The sequence below is a fragment of the Wasmannia auropunctata genome, unplaced genomic scaffold (assembly GCF_000956235.1).
Source record: "Wasmannia auropunctata unplaced genomic scaffold, wasmannia.A_1.0 LD335828.1, whole genome shotgun sequence".
NCBI lineage: Eukaryota > Metazoa > Arthropoda > Insecta > Hymenoptera > Formicidae > Wasmannia > Wasmannia auropunctata.
Genome location: NW_012027062.1, coordinates 1,683,009 through 1,710,411, shown reverse-complemented (window position 1 = coordinate 1,710,411; position 27,403 = coordinate 1,683,009). Strand labels below are relative to the sequence as shown.

General features: G+C 46.9%; 1 protein-coding gene across 2 annotated transcripts in view; it reads right to left on the bottom strand.

Annotated features, from left to right (window-relative positions):
- Window positions 1–27,403, bottom strand: part of LOC105455922 (Krueppel-like factor 6) — a 329,696-nt gene that overhangs the window by 7,931 nt on the left and 294,362 nt on the right. For both annotated transcript variants that reach the window (XM_011699631.1, XM_011699632.1), the window contains exons 2-5: window positions 19,452–19,622; window positions 18,795–19,040; window positions 17,924–18,135; window positions 16,917–17,143 (exon numbers count right to left, since the gene is read on the bottom strand). In XM_011699631.1, coding sequence (XP_011697933.1) covers window positions 16,917–17,143; window positions 17,924–18,135; window positions 18,795–19,040; window positions 19,452–19,622 — 856 coding nt within the window. The remainder of the gene's footprint in view (window positions 1–16,916; window positions 17,144–17,923; window positions 18,136–18,794; window positions 19,041–19,451; window positions 19,623–27,403) is intronic.

Below are 27,403 nucleotides of genomic sequence, written 5' to 3'. Positions count from 1 at the left end.
TACTCAGAAACGGCCCGGGCCGCGCGCCCCTTACCACGCACCACCTGGGACACTCGTCTCACGCGCCGCGCCGCTTCCCGCCTACCGCGCCTACCGCGCGCCTACCGACGTCACACGCCGACACGTGCACACCCGATGGGCACTCGCCGGCGCTCGCGCTGATCCTGTACATATGTGTATATAACGTCCGTCCGCGCGTACCAAAATGTATCAAATAGTATTTAAATAAACTCGTTTCTTTTGTACATATTAAAATCCGAGTTACATTAATTGCTCTTCCTTATCCGCCCTGAGCCAATTTCGCCGCCCGTTTTCCGACGAGCTACTCCGTGCGACGGAATAACGGCAGTTGTTACATGGCGCCCGAACAGGGACCGTAGAGAAAGAGCAATTAATTCGCGCAAGCATGAAAAGCTGGATTTATCAGCTGTCTAAATCCGATTTGATCACCGAGCTCGAGACGTTAGGGATCGAGACCGAGGGGTCACTCGACGACCTCCGCCGACGCCTGTCAAAATTTATAGATCAAAACCCGAACCTGTTCCGCGACACCATGGCAGATGGCAAAACCGACGTAGCTGAGCCTACCGGACCCCCCGCCCCCGCTCTCTCCTCCACCGCGAATCCCTTCCTCGATCCCCCCGTACCGGAAGATACTCCCGCGAAAGTCATAAACCAGATACGCAAATGGGGCCTCCACTTCGACGGGAAGGACCCCTGGGCATTCCTAGAACGCGCGGAAGAACTCAAGGCCGATTACGGGTATTCGGACGAACTGTTTTTACGGGGAATACCCGAACTCTTCCGGGGTGACGCCCTTATGTGGTGTCGAAACAACCGACGGGGGTGGGAAACATGGGACGACTTCGCGGACGCGTTCAAAGCCACGTACCTCCCCCACCAGTACCAGATACAGTTGCTGGACGAGATACGCGATCGGAAGCAACGACCCGGCGAGTCCTTCGCGAAATACTCCACGGCCCTTCTCACACTCATGCGCCGTGCAGGAGGGTTTTCCGACGAACAACAGGTCGACCGCCTTTACCAAAATTTAACCCGCGAAAACCGATGGCGCATTCGCCGTCGTGACGTCCGCTCATTTAGGGATTTACAACTCGAAGCAAACGAATCCGAGCAACTCCTGAGCGAAGGGAGAGACGAACCCCTGACAGCCACAAAGCACCGCGACCCACCCGTCGTTGCCACCGCTTACAACCGCGCCGAATGTTGTTGGCGGTGCAAACAGCGAGGGCATACCCGTTTTGAATGCCGCCGCTTGCCCAAGAAGTTCTGTTCCCAGTGCGGCAGGGATGGCGTCCTGACAAGGGATTGCCACCCTCCGTCGGGAAACGAAACCAGGGCCGGCGAGACCTCGGCCGCTCCCCGACCCTCCGGATAGAATTCACACCCCGGCCGCACGTTACCGTACACATCCGACGAACGCCAGTAACCGCTCTAATCGACACCGGGTCGGAACTCTCGTTCATCAACCAGGACACCGCGACATTAATCCAGAAATACGGGTATCCGGTCTCCCGGCGCGAAGGGCGCGTACAGCTGGCTGACGGGCAAAGAGTCACTTTACCCGGCCGCGCGGAGATACCGTTCCGAATTGCGGGGCGCGTGATCCGGCACGACTTCCTGATCATGCCCACCCTCGGCAGCGAAATGCTGCTGGGCATCGACGTGTGGGCCAAAATCGGTCGACCACTCCCGCCGCCCCCCGTCGATCGCGCTCTTTGTCCGTACACCGAGGCCACGGCTGGAAACACGACCGCGGACTCAGAATCGGAGGGGCACCGTTTGCACGAATTCCTCGACACCGAGTTACCCCGTTTCGATGCCGTAAACGGCCCCACCACGTACGCCGAACACCACATTCGCGTCAAAGCCGGCACATCACCGATTAAACAACGATACCGCCCGCGAAACCCCGCGATGCAGGCCATTATCGACACCGAAGTGGACAAAATGCTAGCCGATGGGGTCATAGAGCGGTCCAACAGTCCGTGGAGCTCGCCGGTCGTCGTCGTCAAGAAAAAGGACGGCAAATACAGGTTCTGTATCGACTTCCGGCGAGTCAACGACGTTACCGAGCCGGACGCGTACCCCCTCCCGCAAATCGCAGCGACGCTGGATAAGCTCCGGGGGGCCCAGTACCTATCCACGCTGGACTTAAAGAACGGCTATTGGCAGGTCCCTCTTCCCGCCGCCAGCCGTCCAGTAACCGCATTCACCGTACCAGGGAAAGGGCTCTTTCAATTCCGGGTAATGCCCTTCGGGCTACATTCCGCCCCAGCCACCTTCCAAAGATTACTAGATACGGTCCTGGGCCCGGAACTTGAACCACGCGTGTTCGTTTATCTGGACGATATCGTCATAGCCACCCGTACATTCGACGAGCACCTGGACACGCTCCGTACCGTATTCGACCGTTTGCAAAGGGCAAAGCTTAAGATAAACCCGGAAAAATGCCACTTTTGCGTGAACCGCATTAAATATCTCGGGCATATCGTGGACCGCGAAGGGATACGGACCGACCCCGAGAAAGTACGCGCCGTGGCACAATGGCCTGTACCGCAGACCGTCAAGCAGGTGCGACAATTTTTAGGGGTCGCATCATGGTATCGACGGTTCATCGCCGACTTCGCCACCGTCGCCGCGCCGCTGACCGCCCTCACTCGCAAACATGCCCGATGGCAATGGGGCCCGGAGGAGGACGCAGCCTTCAACTCGCTGAAGCACACGCTGACCACCGCGCCAGTACTCGCGTGTCCCGACTTCTCGCGCCGCTTCGTCCTACAAACCGATGCTAGCAGTACGGGCCTCGGGGCCGCGCTCACCCAACACTTTCCGGAGGGGGAGCGAGTAATCGCGTATGCTAGCCGCACGTTGAATCCCGCCGAACGCAACTACAGTGCCACGGAGCTCGAATGCCTTGCCATTATTTGGGGGATCCGCCGGATGCGGGATTATCTCGAAGGCTACTCCTTCACGGTGGTCACCGACCACCAGTCGCTGCGGTGGCTCCAGAAGCTCGACGCCCCTACCGGGAGGCTCGGCCGCTGGGCATTCGAGCTCCAACAGCACGACATCGAGATTCGATACCGGAAGGGCGCACTCAACCGAGTAGCCGACGCGCTCTCCCGACAACCCGAGGTAACCGCCGTTACTGCGGGTACCCGCGACCCGTGGTACCGCCGCATGATACGCGCCGTGTCCGACGCCCCGCGAGACTACCCGGATTTCGAGATTCGAAACGGCCAGCTCTTCCGTCACGTACTACACACGCTGGACTTTAACGAAAATCCAGCCGAGGTACAATGGAAAGAGTGCATTCCAAAAGAACGACGGGTGGACATACTCCGGCAATGCCACGACGACACGACCGCAGGACACTGCGGGATCGCAAAAACCATCGCGCGCATGGCCCGAGCGTATTACTGGCCGGGCATGTTCCGAGAAACCGCCAAGTACGTACGCTCGTGCCAGAACTGCCTTCGTCACAAAGCCCTCCAGGCTCGCCCCGCCGGGCGCTTACACGCGACAGCCGTCCACCGCCCATGGCAGCAGGTCAGCATCGACCTGATAGGCCCGCTCCCGCGCTCGAAAAGGGGAAATACGTGGCTACTCACGATGCAGGACCGCTTCACAAAATGGGTCGAGATGCGCCCATTACACCGCGCCACCGCCTCCGCCGTGACCACGAGCGTCGCGGAGGCCATCCTATTCCGGCATGGGTGTCCCGATATCCTTCACTCCGACAACGGTACTCAGCTACGTTCCGAAAAACTCGAACGCCTACTTGCCGCCTATCACGTCCGCCACACATACGCTCCAGTACACGCGCCACATTGTAACCCGGTCGAACGCGCTAACCGAACTATCAAAACTATGATCGCGCAATACGTCGACAAAAATCACCGGAACTGGGATGAACATATTCCGGAGCTGCAATTCGCATGCAACACCGCGCGGCACGACGCTACGGGTTACTCACCCGCGTATCTAAATCACGGCCGAGAACTCGCATGCCCCGCTCGAGCGCAGCCTATCCGCGCACCGCCACCGGACACAACGAAACGTCACCTCGAGGAGGCCTTCGAACTCGCCCGAATACACCTCGCGCACGCTTTCCAACGCCAGCAGCACCATTACGATTTACGGCGACGAGCCTGGAAACCAGAAATCGGGGACTGGGTATGGAAACGCGAATTCCCGCTCTCCAATAAAGCCGCGGGCTTTAACGCCAAACTCGCGCCAAAATTCCGGGGCCCCCTCGAGGTACGACGCGTCATCTCGCCGGTAATCTTCGACCTGCGCGACCGCAGCGGACGATGGATACGCAACATCCACGTCCAAGACCTAAAACCCGCTCCCCCCGTCCGCATACCGACACCGGAGGCCGACGAGGACGAGACAAACAGCTCAGACGGCGGGGTAAACACCGACGAGGACGCGGCAGTCAGCGAAGATGAAGAGTAGAGGGGGGAACAAACACGTGTCAAATACGGCAAAACGATGTGCTGCTACCCGGATATATGGAATAGCAGCACAAACAAGCAGAGAAGACTCAAGTACGAAGAACCCAGGTTCAAAACCCAGCAAGGACTAGATTCCCGAAAAGCAGAAAAAAAAAACAACCAGAGAGAATCTACGCCACGCACCTACCAGGGCCGGACACCGGGCGACCCCCGGCCGCACGCAGGCCATGGCAAGCGACGACATCATCGCCGAGATCGACGCACTCCTCGACAACGTCGAGGAGTACGACCCAGCACGACCAGAAATGGCGCTTGGAGTACGACCGAGAGAAAGGGAGGGCGGAAAATTAGAGCCGCCACCACCGACCACTCGCCGTACAGTACCCACGGTGGGTTGTGTGGTACAACGCTCCAGCCGGCAGCAACAACGAAAGCTAGCCTGGCTCACAACGACGCCACCTCCGATGCCCAGGCCGCTGAGAACACCGCCAGAGCCGCCGCGACCTACGCTCACGCCCGCACGGGTCATGGGACCACTACCACCACCCCCGATCCCGGTCGAAGTCGAGCCAGGACACATCATTGAGGTGCCGCACTTCTCAGCGCACGTGTCCAGGCAGTGGAAAACACGCTCGAGGGGAAAGAGGTGGCACGTCCGCTTCAACGCAGATGGCTCAATACGGCGGGTACGGGAAATACTACCCCAGGCGAAGTAATTTGTGCCTCGAATTCAGGCACTACCAAGGAAGGGGGGCGATGTAACGATGCACCCCCTTAAAGAACGCATCGTTCCCGCACGTACAACCAGCGGGAACCGGGCGCAAGGCGCCCGGATTACCTTTTGCGCCACTCAACGACACACACGGGAAACTCACCCCGCCGAGCACTCCCTTGTCCTTTTTTGAGCGCACCCGGAGATTACCGACGAGACGCGGAAACGGCCGAACCTGCGCCCGAGCGGGTATAAAAGCCGGGCAAATTTCCGACAGAATCACTTCTCGCCCGACTCGCTACCCGCCAGTCCGCCAGAAGTACCATCCGCACCCGAGCCGTAAAGCAAGTCGAGAAAAAGGGGTCGAGAGAGAGTTCTCAGCCTCTGCCTAGGATTCTCAGGCAGACCTGCTCCGGATCCCTTCCTCACGGGACGGTCAGCACCGGGGTCGAGAGGGTTCTCTGCCTCGCCCGAGTCTATCTCGGCCAACCGCTCCCGATTCCCGTTTCCGGGAACCGCCGAAACCAAGGGGGGTGAGAGGGTTCTCACTCTCTACTGAGACATACCTCAGCGGCGGATTCCCCCGGCAAAACAACGCGGTCACCGATACTCAGAAACGGCCCGGGCCGCGCGCCCCTTACCGCGCACCACCTGGGACCCCGTCTCACGCGCCGCGCCGCTTCCCGCCTACCGCGCCTACCGCGCGCCTACCGACGTCACACGCCGACACGTGCACACCCGATGGGCACTCGTCGGCGCTCGCGCTGATCCTGTACATATGTGTATATAACGTCCGTCCGCGCGTACCAAATTGTATCAAATAGTATTTAAATAAACTCGTTTCTTTTGTACATATTAAAATCCGAGTTACATTAATTGCTCTTCCTTATCCGCCCTGAGCCAATTTCGCCGCCCGTTTTCCGACGAGCTACTCCGTGCGACGGAATAACGGCAGTTGTTACAAAACAATAAAATGACAAATAACTTTCAAATAATTACTTATGTGCACAAAAGATAAATTAATTTAAATTTAAAATTAATTTTGAAATTAATTATTAAAGCGAGAGTTGCGAGAAAAACAACGATTATTGCAGAACAATTATTTTCAATATTGTTGCAGCTACCATTCTCTGCAACCATAGTCAGCTTTTGTCGACGTACGTTCTCATGCAGCGTTAAACGTTAAGTCATTAATTTACGCTAGAATATAATAGATTTAGACGCGTTGATGATTTCAGCCGTTTGCATGCCGTGTTATACATAAACGCCGCGAAACTAATGCGATTAGTTTATACCTCGCGCGAAACGCATAACATATTAGACATTGTTTGCCATGAATATCGTTTATATCGTGTAAAATCACTAGCAGCTTCGATCGACGAAATATATCAGAAATCCACCGAAACGAGGCATAATGCAATTACGAGCCCTCGAAGAGGTTCGCTCTGTCCCGTTTTGATAAGTGGATCCTGCAGCGTTGTAAGCAATATTATTATTGCGTAGAGGTAGAGAACAATGCACGTTCCGGTAATCCACGTTTTATTATCGCATAATGACTCGACTGTTGTCGGCATTTACCTCGTCATTTCTATATGTAGAGCGGTATTAAACAAGCAGACTTAATCTTTAAACCACTACACCCAAAAAAATCATACTAACCACAATGTCGGTCTGACAGACCGCTATTATGCTCTCGCTAATTTTATAAGTTAATTATAATAAAAATGTATGTTTTCTGAATATTTGTGGTGAGGAAAAGGAAAACTATGTTTTAATGTGAGGATTAACAAAAAAAATCTCGTATACAATAGAAATAAAATATACCTATTAAAATGATGACAAATAAGAAAATTCTTGACAAGTAACGTTTCAATAGCGGTCTGTGAGACCGATATAGTGGTTTAAAGGTTAATTCTGTTAAAACATCCCTGACGCCGGACGCGTTCTTTTTCATTTTTCTGCGCTTCTTCGTTCGTCGGAGAGGATGCAAATGATAATGCAAATGACAATGCATCCTTAGTCTTTAATGATTATTTTTATTTGCGGCCTTGATAATTAAATTAATAATCATCGTCAAAGCGACGATTTGCCTCTTCACTTTTCATCTTAGTTTTATAACGTAAATTTACGTCACTACTTTTTATTCACAGAGCACTCTGATATAAATCGAGATACTAATATGTACATACATTTTATTAATTGTAAATCAAACAGTTGAGACACATCTGTCTGATTAAATCAAATCAAGTTTAATATTCTAAAATTCTCATTGAACTATCCCGGAAAATAGAATTTTCAAGCGCGTATAAGAATTTTAAAAGTGCGATACTCAAATTATCATGCCGGGCACGTTACCATTCTGTTCTTGTCTCAATAAACATTATCTCATAGAGAAAAGGCCGTCAGGAAACACGCAAAAATATCGGCTTTTACCTTTGCATGTAAACGAGTTGGAATACCGAATCGTCCTAAGTCTAAAAACGCGGCACGCTCGCGTGCTCGTGAATAACGAAGTTAGCGTCGTCGCGCCTTATACGGTATGCCGGAGCGTCCTTTCCGGCGGAAGGGCGATTTTTCTACGTCCTCCCTCTGCCAAGGACGACGTTACACCGGCGGGGGTCCGGGCGGCGGGTCGGTATTGCGTCGATATGTCAGTCCGTCCTGGCAACGTGTGCTCGTCGTCTTTGCATTTTATTAAGTCCGCCGCCGGCGAGGATGTATAGGGTACCTTCCGTCATGTCGCCGAGGGATAGGACAACCGGAATTTATGGGCGAGGATTCCGCCCCCGAGTCCGCCTTTTACATCCGAGGACATTTTGCGCGAAAACGTTTCGGCGAATAGCGCGCGTCTAATACCGGAGGCCATCGCGCGCACCCGCGTGACGGATCGCCCGAGGGACGGCCGACTCGAGATTTTTCCTCGTGGCCTCCCGGAAAACTCGTCAAGTCCGCGGCGCCGAGCGTTACTTTCCCCCGCGATACTTATCGCCAGCGACTTCGCCGAGCAGGTTCACGCGGACGTTTCGTTATACTCGCGAACGAACTTCGCCGCTCGCGATCGACGACCGTCGATCGATCTACCTCCGCTTGAATCGACGTGACGGAAACTCCTATATCCGACACAGAAAACGTACACCGAATTTCGGCACCGCGAAATAACTTGGCTACATCGAATGAATACGTATCGGGAATACGTAAAATCAATGATTGCGGAAAGTTGACTCTTTACGATATTGGCTCTTTAATGGAACTGATAAGTTGAAATGAAATGAAAAGTCGCAATCGCGACATGTTGCGCATTTCTGTTGTTTCTCCTCTGAGAACTTAACAAGTTTGTTCCGTACAGCTTAATATATTTCTTGCTATACGTGATGTCAACGTACTCTTTGCATTTTATCGATCTTACAAATAGGCAACGACTTTCTCCGAACGAATAAATTCACCGTTTTCTGTTCTCGAATTCTAGTTTTAGGGAGAAATACGTTGAAAACTTATCTTTTTAGAAAGAGACGGTCGTCACCGCGAGCAAGTAAGAAAGAGGAACGCTTTCTTCGGAGAAATATCGTACGCTATAAAAGAGGAAATGCAAGGTATCTCTTTTACAAAAAGATTTTGCTTCATGCCCCCTGGGAAGAGAGATACGATTTTCTGGCACCGCCAGCATAGTACTCGTACTTTACATTAGTCGCTTTTATGCACCTCGCGTTTCGCGTGCAATCTGAGGAATTCCTCGTAGTGACGCGTATCAAATTACGAGACGTATTGCACCCGTTTCTTTTTCGCATACCGAATTTCGGTGGAGTACAGTTCCCCCCTCCCCTCCCCCTCTCCCCCGTTTTTTTTTCTTTCGCGAGACAAGGCAAGGATAGAAACCGACCCCCTGTTGTCGGAATGAAAAACGGTGGGAGTAAGAAAGAGAGGGTTTTCCTTTCAAGAAATATTGTGCGCTATAAAGGAGAAGATACGCTTGTACTTTATTCACAAAAAGATTTTCATTGCCCCCGCCGGCGAGGGAGATGAGATTTTCTGATAGCGCGGTGTTCCCTTGCATATTCAAAAGCGTTCCTCGCGCGAATCTTTCGGTATCTAATGGCGCAGAGCGCGCGATCGACGCATTTGCGAAGATTCGATCGAACGTAATCGCGAGAGAGTACCCGCTTGATGGCAAACAAAGCATATTCGGTAATACCGAACTTTTTCGAAAAATATCGTATATCGCGCGATAAAGACGTCGTTCTGCTTTAAAGGAATTCGCGGTCTATTTTTTACCGCGGAAAAGAGAGAGAGAGAGAGAGATGCGCTCAGTGAACTTCTCCACGATTAGAGTACCAAATTTTGGTTTACATCCAAAAATACTTGGCAGAGAGAAGTTTCTTGTTGTGAGACCGTTTAATATATCAGAGACCATCCTACAGGACCGCGTGATAGATCGTTCGAGGGACGACCGGCTAGACGTTCCCGCCATAAGAAAGGGTCCGCGGAAAACAGCGCAGTTATCCCTACCGACGGCGCGAGGGAGAGGGGTGGCATTTTATTTTTTTTCGACATTTCACTTCGGGAAGGATGGATCCGGGATTCCTCCCGAGGAAATTTTGCGAAGCGCGATATCGCTTCATATTCAGTTTTGAACAGACGAATTTTGCGAACGATGTTCTTGTTGCCGCGCGCGGCAACGAGATAGCGGCGCGCTGTAGAAATGATAAATGAGAGATTTCTTCCGGAAGTATCACATCGTGAAAATGGGCGTACGGTCGTTCGCGAAACAAAACGCAGTAAAGTGAAAAGAATGCAAAAACTCGCGCACTCGGGTATCGATCACGCGGGTTTTTTTTTCAGCAAATTTGTTCATTATTGTCCGTTATATTAAATTGTATGTAAATTATGCGCAAAAGTCAATAACTACAATATGTATTTAATTTATATATATATATAATTTATGTATTTATATACCTTATATAATCGTCTGCACAATAACTCTCTCATATACGTTTCACTCCTTTCCTTCTGAATTTATTTACAAGAAGTTTTTAGTATCACTATTAATGTCATGTCGCAAATATATAACTATAGTAAAAAAATACAGTAAAAAAAATGACTCAAGAATAAGACATAGAAAGTGTCGAGGGGTACAAACTTCGCATAAAAATTGCGCGAGACTCACTTTACAGCTTCACTTTTCGAGCCGTATCTCCGTGACGCATGTATAAAAGATTTTCATCGCGTGTCGCGAAACTGCCGGATGCGATTCGCATTTCGCGTGTTGTGAAGTGCGGTTACGCTGTCAACCGAAGCGAGAACTTTGACGACGTTTCCAATTGTTTGCGGTACACAACCCCCGTCGCGGCAGACGGGTTCTAACTTTGGCGCGATCATGTGTTTCGAACAGTGCCCGAGGTGCGAATCGATGTGTGTGCTATACATGTGCGCGCGTAGCGGCGTAGTATAATCCCTTCGGGGTGAACGCGCGTTACAATATACGTTATGCAAACTTTTTGCGCAAATAGTGTACGTAAGTAATCGAGGAAATGATCTGGGCGATGCGCCGATACAAAACATCGGAATGCTATTATAGGCATCTACATTTGTCGATATCGTTAAAAGCAGCCTGCCAATTTCATTGAAATATTTCGTAATTCGAAACGTAACGTGAAAGCACATTACATCGTGTTTGCAATAAAACGTTTTCCCATCGGTATTCTTTTATTACAACATACACGCGCGATTCAGGTTCGCCTGGCGAGTTTCTATACCGCGAGCGAATCTCTAGAAATAAATTCTGAAAAACGACTCGGTTACTCCTGATTTCGAGGCAACGAAGCTTTTCAAAGAATTGCGAAGCGTTTTATCGCTACTGATACTCGAATTACACGCAATAATCGATTGGCCTTCGGTGAACCCATAACGTTCGGTTCGCGATAAAACCGCGCTCCCAATATAAAATAGACGACTTCCCCAGGTAATTAACTCTGAATTAATTACGCTGACCTAAATCTAGCTGAAGCTAAAACTCTCTCGGGAGTGCGAGATCGCGATCCGGTACGCGACTTTCTAGTTCGCGAAAATCGATGGCTGTTGTATATCGCATTTGGAGCACCACGGCACGTTGGTAACATCTAAGATTTAACATCGACGAAATATATAGAAGGGAAAGGGGAGGATCGCTCACAACCACAGGCGCCTGCGGTCTCGCGCGGCAGAGGGGAGCTCGGGAGATGCAGCTGAGACTTTGAGCTTGCGGTTTAAACGTAAGAGGAGACGTGTTCAATCGCGCAGATGCACTTGGCTCGCGGGAGTACGACAACGTCGACGACGAGGGCGACAACGACGACGACGACGACGACGGAGAAGAAGGCGGACGGTATGTCGCCGAGTTCAGTTTCTCGTGCCATTATTTACGAATCGCATTACCGCGATGCACCGCGACCAGAAACTTTTAGTAATGGAGTACGAGGGCTCGACGACGTGCCGCTTACCAGCCCCCGCGGCGAACGGCTCGTCCTTTCGAATCAATGTACCGACAAATTTCGGATTACCGTCGCGACGCAGTTGTTCCTGCGTGCACCGGCGCGATGTCTGCGGCGAAAAATAACAGGCTCGTTTATATGCGAAATACCGACACCGACCCGTAAATCACGCGCTGAGGGTATCGTCCGACGCACATATCGTACATATACATAAGCACGTTAGAAGAACGTGTGCATATCGATATATTAATAGTTCGCAGTACAAATTATCATTATTTTTATTTTTACTAAAAATTTATATGACTGCATTATCTTATATATCTCACATATCAATCTTTTTTTATTAAACATACACTTTTCATTGTTTTCATGAAAAAGCAGCAGCATTTGTGATCGACATAAATATGTTTTAAGTAATCCAAATATCGGTAAAATGAGAAAGGCGACAATAGCGATACAATTGATATCGTAGAGGGAAGCGATATATTTTCCGTGCAAACGTTGGAAACTTAAGAAAGTCGTGTTCCGCCGTTTTGCAAATTTATTTCTTGCTTCATTGTAATGTTTTAACCGGGCGATTGCGCCGCTCGTTTCTTTCACGCTTCGGACCATTCGCCAAGCATAAATCACGGATATCCATTTGCGCGGAAATGCGCTGGATTTATGGTTAATTCGATTATACCGCCCTCCCGACGCTGGATACCTTCCTATTGTTCGCGGATACACCGACACGTCTAAGGAGAAATGCAGAAGTAATGTATATAAGCAGACTGTTTTCGACAGCGCGGATTCATCGTCGCGAGTTACGTTGATAAATAAGTTTCCCCGGGGGCCGCGCCGCCGCTCGTACCATTCTTCGTTTGATTTAAGATCGCGGAAAGCTGTGCGTCTCTAAAGCGCTCTCATGTTAAATTATTATACTTTGGCTGACCTACTTCGATCTCCTACTACGTAATCTCGACTAGCTCGCACCCTCCCCCCTTCGATCGTAACTGCCCCCCCTAGTATCCCTCGATCCGTTAAAGCAAAGTTTTCAATCGTGTATGAATATATATACGTGGAAATACGTATTATCATCCTCGAGTCATTTATATCCCCATTCTTGTCTTCCCTCCCCCCCCCCTCCCTCTGTACTACGCAGTCGAAAATATTATAGAGGAAAATATATCTTTGGTAATGCGATAAGAAAAGGTGCAGTCTCTGCATGACATAGGTTTTTTTTATATAACTATCTTATCTCGTTGACTTTTTGCATAAGTATTTAATAAACTTGCGTTTATAAATTTATCAAGCGATTACACATTGCGTATTAATAGGTATTTCCGTCCTGCAGAGTTTGTGTTATTATACAAAATTAGAGAAATGTTTTTCTATTTTTGTAGACCGAGGAATGCCAACGTTTCATTTCCTGCACAAAATCTCGTGCGGCTGTCGAGGAAACTCAAAGAAGGGATAAAATCGCTCTTTCTCATATATGTTGACTATCCACTTTCCGGAACGAAGTGAAGGACTGTTAAGTGTCCCGGGCGAACCGATCGGACTCTCGCATCGTCGAAGGATCAAAGTCCTGTCCGCGGCGCGCGACGCGAGAACAATGACGTTCGGAATGGAATTCCAGAACGGAAAGTCCCTGTAATTGGAAATCTCTCTCTTCCTATCCTTCCGTCCTTCTTTTCTCTTGCCGCGGTACATGGCCGATGTGAGGCTGCGGAACGGCGATCGATAGTTCCTTGACACCCGTGGGAAAATCGGATACGAGAGCCCTGCGACGCTCCCCACAGGCAGAAAAGGACCCCGGCTCTCGGACAAGAACCTAATACGCAAGAAGGATAAGCACGATGAAAAAGGAGAATTAGTTTCGGTTTTTATTCTCGTCAAGATACTATGAGGACAGAGAACAAAGAGTTTATCCGCGGATTTTTCTTTCGGTATTATCATTCCCATATAACCAGCCTTTCCTCCCGCGGTTTTCCCTTTTACGATTTATAATTAACGTAATTACGTGGGGCTTTCTTCTCATCGCGCGTTACACAAATTCCACGTAAATCTGTCTGTACGCTGTGAGTGACGGTGAAAAATCGCGGCCGTTTCCGAAAGCATTCGCGAAACGCTGCGCTCCGCTAAAATTAGCCTCTTTGCAGAAGGCCCCAAATCCGTTAAACGTTTTAATTAACTTACGGGTTTGAACAGTGCGATTTAAAACGGCCGGTGAGAAACCGCATTTTATACATTTTCGGTGCGTAACGCAGACAAAAATGTAAAATTATCACGAGATGCTGAACCAGCGAGATTCAAGATATTTCAACGGTTTCTGAAAATCGTTCGCTTTAAACGAGCTTCGCACGCAGAACTCAAGCCTTGATAAATCGATAGGCAACGCCTTAGTATTTTAGTGACGCCTGATCGCTTTGTTAGAAAGAAATTAGCAAGCGGACACGTTGATTGTTAAGTCGTTTAATCGGATTACATCGCAGAATCGGCGCTAAGTCTGCCGTCTTCCAGAATAATGTGATCCGACGGATCACCTATATAGATGGGAATGTCGTTTCTGTCGCCGTCGTTCTCGTCGTCGTCGTCAAATATAAGATCAGACTAAGCGAAGGGACTAGATCTCCGCCGATCTCCGTCTCGGAATATCTACATATCGAGAGAGAGGCCTTCCGAAGGGAAACTTCGCCGATGGAATTCGTAACGAACCTTCACGTTGTCGTCTCGCGATCGACGACTCGCTTCGTTTCGTGTCTCGCTACCGCGAAGTCCTGTCCGCAGGGTAATTAGATTCCGTCGAGTGAGATCAAAGTCTACCGCCATTTCCATCCCCGCGAAAAGCTCCGCTTCTCCTTCAAGTTTCTCGGTGCGGTCGTTTTTCTCTTGGCGACGAACTCTCAGAGAGCGTGTCGCCGAACTTTTTCGACGACAGGATCGCGACGGAAATCTCCTCATGCAGTGGATAGATGTAATCAATAAATACGGAAGTAGCATTATTGTTTCTGTCGTGGTACAATATATATTCCAAAAAAAAATCGATACATATTTTTTATTTCTTTTCAATATGCTTTTTGAATAAAATATAAATATAAAAAAATATTTATATAAATATAAAATTAATTAAAAAACATTAATATGAAATATAAAAAAATCCGTCTTTGATAAAAATCTTTTTGATAAAAATTTTTTATATATACGTTGAAAATTATGCTTTTAAAGAACCACCGTCTAACAAAAACTAATTAGTATAATAGCCGTAAATGCTTTAATGAACACAGTTTACTTCGCCTGTTCGATACAGCTGCGTGTTATTCAATTTCTTGCAAAAACTGCATTTCGAACATTTTATGAAGACGATAAGCGGATATAAAACAGACAAGAATCTTAAGAAAACTATTGTGCGACAGAGGAAAGAGTTTCCAGCTCCGAAGCAGATACGTTTTCGATACTGCGCGTGTGACACTGTGAAGTGCGAATCGAGGAAGGAAAAGAATACGGGCGAAGCAATACCCGAGGGCACAGCGCGCTTTTACACCTTTTTCACCGTAAATGTCTCGAGATAAACGTTCCTACGGCGGAGCCGTCGTACATGTCGCAGCCGTCCGTCGTCTGGCGCAGCCGCTCCGCCGACAGGGGGATCCTTGTGTCAGGACGAATTCATAACAGAGTCATAATTGCGGGACGGGTCCCGCAGTATGCATAATCCCGTAGTTAGCAGTTCTGCTTAACGATCCGCGAGAAGCAATCCCGACGTACCTGCCATGCTGCAGGATGGAGGCGTCCCGGCCAACCCGTCCCTTATTACCACCCTTGCATTCCGTCCCATTCTCTCCCCCCCCTCTCTCTCTCTCTCTCGTCATCTCTGTGTAGGGACATGCCTAAGCTATACATAGAAAGACGAGGGCACGTACCGCAAGGTACCGTACGTACTGGCGAAAATCGCCTAGAACCTGAGTGTGACGCGACAAAAACCGTGGATAAAGAGCAAGGGCCCGAAAAGGAGGATGGGGGCGGGTACACTCGCACTGGAAGAAGAGAGAGAAAAGCAAAAGGGAACAGGGGAGTTCGTTAATTACAATCTCTCTGCCTGCCACCGTTCACCGCAAGCGACCGCGAAGAGGATCGGAGGGAGGAGGACGCGCGAGAGACCCATGGCAATATCGCGTTCGGACAGTGACGCGAACCGTCAACGTGGATCATGGAAGTAGCGAGGCGGATATTGCCACTCTTTAAGGTGGAAGGAAATCTCACTCGTTTTATCGAAACGCAAGAATTCTAATCGACGAAGAGTAATTACCCTTGTTTCCGATATACCGATTAAATATTAATAACGATTCGTTATGATATAATGTAACAAACGCAGATAGATTTGAATGCAATACAGTTGATGTAAATTATATTTTAACAAAACCATTTCGTCATTATTATTTTAGTAGTTTCTGTTGAATGATTATAAATTATTTTGAATTTTATAGAAATTTTATGACGTGTTCTTTTGTAATTGCGATAGGTGACGTGCTTTTGTTAATATTAAAGAATAGAAAAAGTTTTAAATAACGCTTTAGATATTAAGCCACGCGAAAAGCCAGACAGAAATATTGAAATTTGAAAACAACCGTAATACAACAAAATTGATACATCCAAATAAAACGCGCTAAACGAGTTCAATTTACACGCCGTATATTACGTATCCCTCTTGTTTTTGAAAGGATATATCTGTATGAAGATCAGAGAAAAATGTGTCCGAACGACAATAGCCAATTAGAGAAACATGCGATGTCGGTCGGATTCCGATTCTATCGGAGATAAATGCGTCAGAGTGCGCGGGAATGAGCGCTACATTTGTCTGCTTTGTTTTGTCAGCGAGATGCCATTTCGCGTACGCGTCGGCGCGAATAACGAAGCACCCTTAATTCGGCCCCGTAATTAATTATACTCCCCGTTGTTTCCCGTAGCGGGAGTGTCCCGGCAGCGGTTTGAAAAATTTGTTATAACTCCCGCTGACGACGTGCTCGTGTGGAACGCGCTTCTCGCGCGCACGTATTCATCGCGCGCACACGATATCTCGTCGTAATCGTTATAAGTAGTTCAGCTTCATACGCTCTTATGATTATTTGGATTCGCACGTCGGCGTGTCGCGGCAGTCTATCGGATTATCTCGCACCAGTGGCGATTTGAGCCGACTAATTTATCGACAGCCTCGATGCACAGGCCGACTCTCTGAATCAACTTACTTAGGTATAGACATAGCTACATCAACTCACTCACCCGTGTGCGTCCTTTGATGGGCCTTGAGATGCGAGCTCTTGGTGTATACCTTCTTGCACCCGGGGAATTGGCATTTGTGTATCCTGCGTTTCGTGTCGGGCGGACTGTGCTCGTTGCTCCTCGCGTGGTGCCTGTTAGCCACGGTGGTCGTGGCCGCGGTTGCGCCCGCGTGCGCGTGTTGCGTGCCGGCTACCGCGGGGAAGCCGTTCGCCGTGACGGAGATCAGTCTGCAAAAGAGGAAAAAAAAACGCGATTTGCTTCCTCTCATTGGCTGTATTTTAACCTCGATTGTAATTAGCCCCGTTGCGCGCTGTCGAGGCGCGACATCCGTGAAACGGGGCCCCGTGCGTGTCACGGTTCGCCTGCAGCCCCGGCGAAGTTTAACGCCGCGCGAAAATAGCAAGTAGCGTGATCGGTAGAATGTTGAGTAATCGGCGCACGTCTCGTGCTTCAAAAGAAACGCGAGCGAATCGAGAGGAGCGCAATTCCGGCGACGGGTTAATGATGGATCGCGAGAGAGCGAATTGTTTTAAGTTTCTTATCCCGGCGAGAACGTTCCGGGGCTACTTCCCGACAACGTCGACCTTTTTTTTAACGAGCCCGTGTCTTCTCTTTCTTCTTCTTTTTTTTTTTTGTAAATTCCGTAGAAAATTGTCGGGAACGAATTGGATGGGATAAGTCGAGCCGGAAAGTACGGCCACTTTACGTCAGAGAATGCCAGTTACAGTTAATCAAGATAATTTCCGAGCGAGACGTACAACTATACGGCGCATCCGTCTTTCGTAGGGCAAGTATCGCGTTAGACGACTGCCTCTTTCAATTTCTAAAGGCAATTAAGTTTTCATTAAGCAAGAATAGGAGCAATGAGAGAACGTCAAAGAGGAACCGCTAATACGGAAGCGGACGTTTCTCTTTTGCCGACCTTTCATCATGTAATCGCGGGAAAGGAAGCGCGTACGTATCATCATTTGGAAGTGGTAAGTATACGCGAATTTTACGACACCCACCTTGCAACACCCTGCGCGTTCCCGGCGGTAACCCTGACGATAGCACTCCTACCGCCCGTGCCGTGAAGGTTGAGGTTGTGCACGTCGAGCATCGAACTTCCACTCGACGAGTGACTGGAGTTGGAATGACCTTGACCCGAACCGGGACTCGACGGCGGCGTTAGGATCTGACCTTCGCTTTCGCACCCGCTGTCCTCCTCCTCCTCGATTTCCTGCAGCGGCAAAATCGCGCGCATTATGCAACGAGATTACGATTAATAACGTAACGGGATTGATTGCACGGTCCGTGAGTCGCCGCCGGGTAATCGTATCGGGACTCGGACGAGTCACGCCAGACAAATAAACCGATGAGAGTCGAATCGCGATCGTGCAATCTTGCGAACTCATTACGTCCAGTTTCGTTGCGTCAATGCAGCATCCCGCGTCGTATTAAATTAGAAATTGTTTTTGCAAGAGAGTATCTTCAGTTGGATTTGAAAAATAGTTGGAAAAACAACTTCGCAAACAATATATTTATAATAAATAAATCAAATTTCGTTATTAACGTAACGTCTGCGAATTTCGGACTTCTGACGCGTGAAACTAACTTCTAGAGAGTTAAAAAAGTTAATTGGATTTTTGAAAATATTTTCAGAAAATTAAAATCGATAATAATTTTGAGAACAAAACCTCCGTCAGAATTTTCTAAAAATGTTCTATTAATTTACTATTATAAAACAATGTATAAAAGAATATATTGTAAATTCATATATATAAATTATAAGAATATATTGTAATTTATACTCGTGATTAATTATTTTCCTAATCGAACGCGGCTTTTTAATTGTAGTAATACATCATTAATTGAAATCGCAAAGTGTGCGTAACGTACCTCATGCTCCTCATCCTCCTCAAGGTCTTCGCTCGGTTCTTTTTTAAGAATGAGCGCTGTGCAAGAGAGGGAGGGTGAGCTGTCCCAGGACAGTGCTGAACACGCCGAACTTGCCGAGGACATCGATAAGGAGTCGAGGTGACGATCGAGAAGATCCCTATCGCGGCCATTGTCATTATGGTCGCCAGGACTGAATTTGATGTCGTCCAGACAGAGGGGATCTCTCTCGTCTGACGACGTCGTCACCTGATTTGCAAAGAAAAAAAAAACGTTATAATTTCTTAAAATAATATTTACCTTCTTTTTCACGGGTGGAAGGAGAAGATAATAAAGTTATTAATATTGTATTAAATATAGATACACATAATTAGTAACATATAAACGAAAACAAAGAGAGATTGTTTATAGATATGATACAACATTAGATTTTAAATAGAAAGATTCTCTCTGAAAAAGTTAACAATATTGTATTAAATATAGATACACGTGAAAGTAACATATAAACAAAAACAAAGAGAGATTGTTTATAGATATAATTATCTAATAGATAATATAAGATTAGATTTTAAATATAGAAAGATTCTCTGTGAGATATGTAATTTGATAGTAGGAAGATTAATAATTTGTAAATATGGTTTACAAATTATGATTACACACCTCCATTTTGATTGGGGCATCGAATTGTGCGCTCGTTCCAGTGGACGTCGTCCACGAGATCGATGGTGCCCTGAAGAGGTTCCAGGGCGCTGTGTCCAGTTCCGTGGGGAGTTTTTTGTACGATTGTAGCTTCGGCTCGTCCTTCAGGTACCTCTCCATCTCGTAGCATGTCTGAAAGAGGAGACAAGAGAGCTTGTTAGGAGACTGAAGCGACTTAAGTATCCCGCCGAGCCACTCACGCTAAAATGGTGGCAATGGGCGGTACTGTGGCTTAAATTTAATAGCCATAAAAGAGGGGGGGAAGGGGAAGGAGGGAAGAAAACCGATTACGATCAGATGATATATATCGCTTTAATAGTGATTGGCCCTTCACACTTGAATATAGAATACTTAGTGAATATTTGATAAGAAATTTTACGGAGTTCTGCGCAAAAAAAAGTATAACAGATCACCAGAATAATCTAACGAGTTTATAAATTATCGGAATGTTGAAACAATGACATAGCCTCACATAGCTTTATTCATTTATAATTAAAATTTGTAAATTCTGTTAATCAATTCGATTAGACGAATCGCGTAATGTATGTAGTAAAAAAACCAAATATTTTCTTGCGATATATTATAATCTGTTTTGTATAACGATAAGCACCTACGGCGATCGCGGGGCCGCAAATGCTGCAGAAATTATCTTTAGGAGTCAAGCATAGCATCCCATATGGGAAAGTACATCGCCGTCAACGCAACTACTCGCGAGTTTACGAAGTTGATGCTCTCCCGTAGGCTGTGCCAGTTTTGGTATACAGTTCCTTGGAGAGAGTACAAAGTTATGCTACTCACTGCGAGGAATTATGCACCAACTATACCACACAAATGAGATTATAGCACCCCGTTCTGGTTAAGTCTCCTTCGGGTCCTTCGTCCTGTCGACTTCTCTTTGAACGAACGTTTCGCACGGCGAATAAACATGAAATAATAGCTGCGCCATTACAGCTTGCGATTTTAATACGTATCGCGTATGGAAGTTTTAAAGCTAATAATGTTATGAGACAATATCTGTTCGATTTTGCAATAATTCGATTATCGGTCCTTGCAATCATCCATTTTCACTTCAACGCTTATTTTCACTTACTTTAATGAAAGTCTTTATATTGTCAAAGAAAATGTAAAAAGATACAGTTAATGCGAGGGAAAGGCAAATGGTCGACGTAAAAATAAGAAATATACAATGTGTTTAAATTTCACATATAATTGTCTTTCGCATTAATTGCAATATACTTAATTGTCTTTTGTTCAGTTTCAATGTTGAATTCATTACATTTAAATATAAATGCTATTTATTGTCTTCATATTCGTTTCCAATATAGTTCCATAATTTTTTATTTTTCTTTATTATCGTTTTATCGCGCCGTAGCGATACTATCACTATCGAGATAATTTTTTTAGTAAGTATCCGAAATCATCAACAATGGTATTAATTATTGAAAACAGTATGCTATATTCTACGAGAGTAAATTATACGAGCGTGGAACAGCCATATTACTCTTCTTCCCGCCTGCGAGCTAAAAATGATAGCTGACGCAAGCATTCCTTGTGCACTTTGGTATCTTCCTTCGGGCATTGTCTGCCAATTTATTATTCGCCCTAACGGTTACCATCAGGAGCGACGGTTCTGTCTGACGCTATTACAAATGAAGCTATTCGGCTTCCATAAAGCTACTTTAAGAACGTTTGTTACATGCCGACGCTGGTAGCGGCATAATGTGGTCCATCGAGAAATATGTTCTTAACGTCATGGCAATCGCACGTCTTAATGAACAGCCTCTTTGTAGCAGACAATTAAATTACGGTGTCCGTCTTCGCTTTTTAAAAACAGAATTTCAAGAGTGAAGCGCTCACAAGCACTGTTTTTATGTCAGGCCTTCAATTAAAACATAGTGTGCCGGAGTTAAGTGAATTAGGAAGTACCTACTGTATTGCAGCACTAAGTGAATGCGGCTTTTGAAACCGCAGTCGTAAAATTAAAGGGTAAAGTGTGCGGGACTCCCGTAGTCATCTTTAATACTATTATTTACGGTAAGTACGTCTAGAATCAAACAACGAGCAAGAAGTCAAGTCTATTTTCCCGCCTGACAAAGATTCTTCGGGAACTGCAAAAAAAATGGCTCCGCGCCGAAGTTCGAGGGCTGCGTCTAATGCCGACGGTCCCTTCTGCGAGAAAAATAATCGCCGCCGGGCTCCTTCATTATTCACGATTAAAGTTCGTCCGGGGGCACCGTGGGTACGACTAACGGCGTTAATATAACTTGGAAAGGAATTTTATCACTCGCTTAGGGACCGTTTCTCCTTCCCTGGGGCTTGCTCCGGCATCAACTGAACTTTACTAATCCTGACCTCCGAGGCACGGCTCTATATATAGACAACCGATCTATCCCGTCGACTTAATCTGTCAGAAAATCTTCGAGGAAAACAACGTTAATCGTCGTTGCAAATAGAACAATATTAATGCGCGCGTTCGAAACGGTACGAATATTGATTGATTCTAACTGAAGGTGTCTAAATAACTAGCACTGTTTTGAATACATATTTTTTAATAAAGCACATTATCAAGATAAATGGAAAAACAGATAGAAAAAATTTCTAAGGTTCTACAAAATGAAGGAAAACGTATATGTCTCTATTAAACAGTGTCTTCTTTCGTTATTGAAATAAAGGTGAAAAAATACTTGAATTTAATCGAGGACAATCAAATAATATAAAAATCGTATTTGTATGATGAAAACTGTCCACTTCTAGACTATTCAATTTCATTCAAGGCAAATATAAATTAATATTTTATAATAATTACACTTGAGTCAAACAAAGGCATTTGCAAACCTGTGCTTAAACCTATGAATAATATCAAAATTTCGTCGTTTGTCAGAATGTAATATATATTATGTTAATATTGATTCCGTTCAGCGTCGTAACCTATCGCAAAACAGGAAGCAAATGCATTTACGAGGCTACGTACGACTTGCGTTTCGGGGAAACCGGAGAGTTCGACCTTTCGCTTAGTTTCTAGATTATTCCGGGAAGGTGGATGGCTTCGCGGAAGATATTTTGATTTTCTTTGTTTCCGTAACGGTAAACCGGCTCGCTCTCTCTCGCGCGCCGCCTAGGAGCGCGCTGCGCGAAGGAATTGCCGGGAAAAATAACCGGGAGCTTTCCGGTTAAGCGCACACCCGTAGCTTTACGACTTCGCGGAGACGAGCCGAAGCGCGCGTCCCTTTCGCCATTGGCTCCGTTAAATCCAAAACTGCGTAATAATTTAGAAGCTCACGGTGCAGGAGCCCGTCCGCGTCCGTGCCCCGCGGTCGATCACAATAGCCGCACTAACGTTTTCCGTCGGAGTGCCCCATAAGCATCCGAATTGCGGAATTCTCTATTACGCTTTTCGCGATGAGCCCACAGGCCATTCGTTCGCGGATTTATGCGACCCTTCGCCGCTCTCTTCGTCATGCCTGGAATTCCACCGGCGAAATTATACAATTTGAGAACTTGTTCGCTCATCTCATGTACACGGCTATATTTTAAATACAGGACCATGTCCCATTTTGCGTGTTCGAGTTCTCGATTGTAGATAACTTAATTAAGCGCAAGAGCCGTGACAAGCGTGTGGCGTATTCAATATTGATAAACAAATTGAGAGGATCTCCCTCTCTCTCTCTCTCTCTCTCAAAATTATATCACCAATTTTTACAAGTGATATTCCTCTCGCGGGACCTGAGCAAACACTCGGTGAGTGCGAATTTTTTTTACGATGTTTACTTTCTTTTAGCTGACGAAGGGATCTCGCGCTGCGAGGGACAGCGGCAATAAAAAAATTCCATGGATCGATAGGCCGAATGCTCGATGAAAAAGGACGATGAAAGGAGACCATCTCGCCATTATGTTTTTATTGGTAAACCTGTAAGGCCATTTGCAGCGGATTTATGAGGTTCCAGCGATTCCGCTGCATCACATACGCGATCAGCGAAAACATTCCCGCTGCTCGTTAAACATCGTGTCAGACATTAAAGTGCAATTATTCAGATATCGGGGCGTTAATATTTTAAGCGCGATGATCAGAAGTATGATCAAATTTCAGACTTTTTACAGATGTACTAATATCTACTTGTTATATTGTACGTACATTATACTACGTGGGCTTATAATACTTAATGTTTTTTATCAAAAATTGTTGAGACGTAATAATAAATATTATGCTGTATTTAATATTATTAGTATTATATTATATTTATTATTATTAGTTTTTAAACTTAAGCACGTTATCTGTAATGACACTATCAAATTTGATTCCAATCAATGATGTTATTCACATAAATCCTTCCAATCATCAAATTTGATTCCAATCAATGATGTTGTTCACATAAATCCTTGATAACAATCGTAAAAATTGATATATAGAGATCGCACAAAACTCTCACCAGCTAGGTTTCGCAGGAAATACAATTTGATTTTCTGGCGACCTCTAGCTGCAATTACGTTTCATTCGGTATCGCGTAATGTTGTGATATCAAAGGACATTTGCGGATTTTTATTTCTCATGAAACTACGGGGACTTTCTACATCCGACCAACGAGGTCATATCTAAAAGGGAAAACGTCTTCGTTGGGCTCAATGGGCGCAGAAACAGTTCGGAGATAATGGTCACTCCCTACGACCGATAAGACCGTTTTTAATGATAACGGCGTCATTTCGGAGTTTGTGTAGGATAGAGCTCGATTCGTCGGTGGGCTATCACATCGGACAAACAGTAGGAAGAAGAAAAAAAACGAAAGAAAAGAAAATCGACCGGATCGTGGTGCGGAGCGCGAAATCTGAACGGACAAAGAGGACATCGAGAACCCCATCTTGGATTCTCAAAATCTCTTATCGCAGCCCGCTCGTAGATCCCTGAAAGCCGGACTCTTCTCTCTAGAGGCCACCCGTCACCTCACACTACCCTCTTTCTTCTTCTCTCCTTCTCCCGCGAACTGTATAGTTTAAGCAAACTCAAATCTCACGTTACTCAACCACGCGGAGACGCTTCGACAGTAACGAGACCGGAATCCGCTGGATCTGGCGGTAACAATAAAATAAAGTATTTTCAAGGAGCCGTGCGCCTCTCTGAAGCGGCTGCAGGCTCGAATGTCGAGAATGCAGCTGGCGGGAGAACTCGAGGGGTGGGAAATACTAAGAGGGAGGAAGTGAGCAACGAGAAGAGAAAGCGCGCCACCCCCGAGGAGAAAGATAATCTTCGCCCGTCGGCGAAATTTCGCGCGGCGGATTCACCTTTTCTTCCCTCTCGCGCATTTTTCAGCCCTCACCTCGCGCACCGTCTCTGGCGGACGTGAAGTTCCGCAGTAATTCCACGGGACTGTCATTAACAGAGCTCTCGCGAGCGGCTCGCTCGAGAGCGAATGAATGATAACCCGAACTCGCATTCGCGCACGAGCCCTCGCGCGCACTCGCGAGCGAGCGAGCGTACGACCGTCGATGCATTTCAGCCCTCCCGCTAGGAGGACCACCACGGTGGCGGTCTGCCAGGTCGTTAAAGAGATCCCCGCGACTTTAAGGGCGCCGTAAACCCGCGAATTTATCTCGTCCTTTCCTCCTACTTTCCAGCTCCCTGCGCGTTTCTCTCCTTCCGCCCGAAACCTACCCACCCTCGCCGCGTTCTCGGAAACGACGAAATTTGGAAAGCGCGGTCGAGGTCGCCTCTTCCATCTCTGTCCCATCCTTCCTTTTAATCGCGCACCCTCTGGTTTCTCTCATTCTTTTCAAGTGGCGGCAGAAAGAAGGGAGCGGCGATCAGGTGCTTTCCATGGATATCGGAGGGAGGGCTCTCCGGCCCGCGGACTGATTAAATGGAGTGTACCGTATCTTAATCTCGTAGCGTATGCGCACCCTCGTTCTGCGTTCGGAGATACGAAACCTCGGGAGCGACGGCGCGTCGGGGCCAGCGCTAGGATTTACGATTCTGGCCCTTCGAGCGTTTGAATCGCTATCTCGATTTTGCGGACTCGAGGGAAGTATCGAATGGTGGAATACCGTGCCAGCCTTTACATCGCGAATTGTCCATTGTCCTAGCAATAGTCCGAGATACTAAATACACATTGTTTCAAATAACATTTGCAAGGCATCTTATTAAAGAAGTCTAGAGAAACTCGGTAACAATTTTTTTTATCGCGTATATTTGTAGAAAAAAGCCATCGGGTTCATCGTATCCATACAACTGTATCACATATATTCAATATTCCATATATATATATATATATATATGGAATATTGAATATATGTGATACAGTTGTATGGATACGATGAACCCGATGGCTTTTTTCTTATATATATATATATATACATATATATATAATATAATAATATAAAAAATTATTTTGTACGAATTATATTTTATACGATGAACCGGATTAACGAAGAACGATTTTTTTTCGTTCGAATTTTATCTTTAATTTACATCCACAAATTATTGATTAATACTATATCTGATTGTGAGATCTTACAAGACGTTACACGTTCCTTAAATGTTGCAAGCGAAATCTTCCTCGGGAATGATATCGATCGCGCGGCGTCTAGTCCGGATCTATCGAGGAAATCCTGGCGAGGCGACATTCAAGGGAATGGCATCTAGAACGCGAGATCGTGGAGGGATACCATTGAGTCTGATCGTGTTTCGAGGCTTATGGTTTTCCTCCGCCATGCCGGTCGTCCACTCGAAAACGCGACGGAACGCCGTTATAGCGAAGACGATATCCCGGGGGTCAGGGTTAACGACGCTAACAAGCCGTGGCTGAGTGACTTACGACTAATTCAGCATCCGTCCCCTTTCTCTCTTCCCCCTCACCCCTCGCCGCTCATGTCTCGCGATGATGATTCTCGGACAGATGCCTAAGAAGAGAAAGAAACGGAGACCGGTACAAAGAGCGAGCGGCTCCTCTTGTGTCCGGCCAATAGAATGCAATGAGGGGCTAGCTAGGCTCGTTAGGGTGCAATCGTACATACGCCGAGACGATACAATTGTTTGTTATTGTTATGACGTCACCTCGTTAAGAGCGCCTTCGTGCATCTAAGCTTGTTAACCGGTAATTTGTTACCGCCGCGATTCGCGGTAAGGAAATGAGGGAAAAGGAGCGGAAGTACGCGTACTAGCTAGCAAACGATTTCCGGGTGTGCACAATCGCAAGCGATATACCGCGATGCTCTTTAAAGAGGAACGAATTCGTGTAGGTTGTGTAGGATATACATGCGAACTTGAGTCTAAGCCAGTATTATTCGGTGCGATTCAAGAGTATAGCATTATTTATGATCTCGTAGACGTATTATATTTAATGACGAGTTTTAGTTAATAACATTGCTGTAAATTTTTTAAAATAAATAGAACTTATGCCTAATGATGAGAAAACATCTTTCGACAAATAAAGTCACAAATTCGAGGTAGAAAACGACGTTTTGCCGCGAAACGGTAAAATGAAATAATTGGCTTACGATGCACAACAATGATGAATCGTAACGTATAAGGAAGTGCTCGCTGCTCCAGCGATTAAATTTATCTGCGGCGCACGTTTCATCGCAATATCGGGTGTAATAGCAACTAAGCAAACAGCCGATTTTTATTAGCCCCTACAGTTCCTTTGTGAGAGGATAGGGGCTTATCGTCGAGAAGGAATCCTCTTGCGCCGCCTGCGCTCGCCTCCTCATTGGCCCTCCTCTCTCGTTCCTCCGGCCGCGGCCTTCAAAGCCAGCGGCGGCAGCCCTCGACGAAGATTCGGAACACGAGAGGGATCAGTGCCAAGGATCATAGGGTTCAAATTCCTGGAAGAACCGCAAACTAACTGGCGTACAGTCGATACCAGAAAGGTATTCGGCCTCGAGCCAGCGCAGGAATCATACGTGGCTCACGTAGAAACACACGC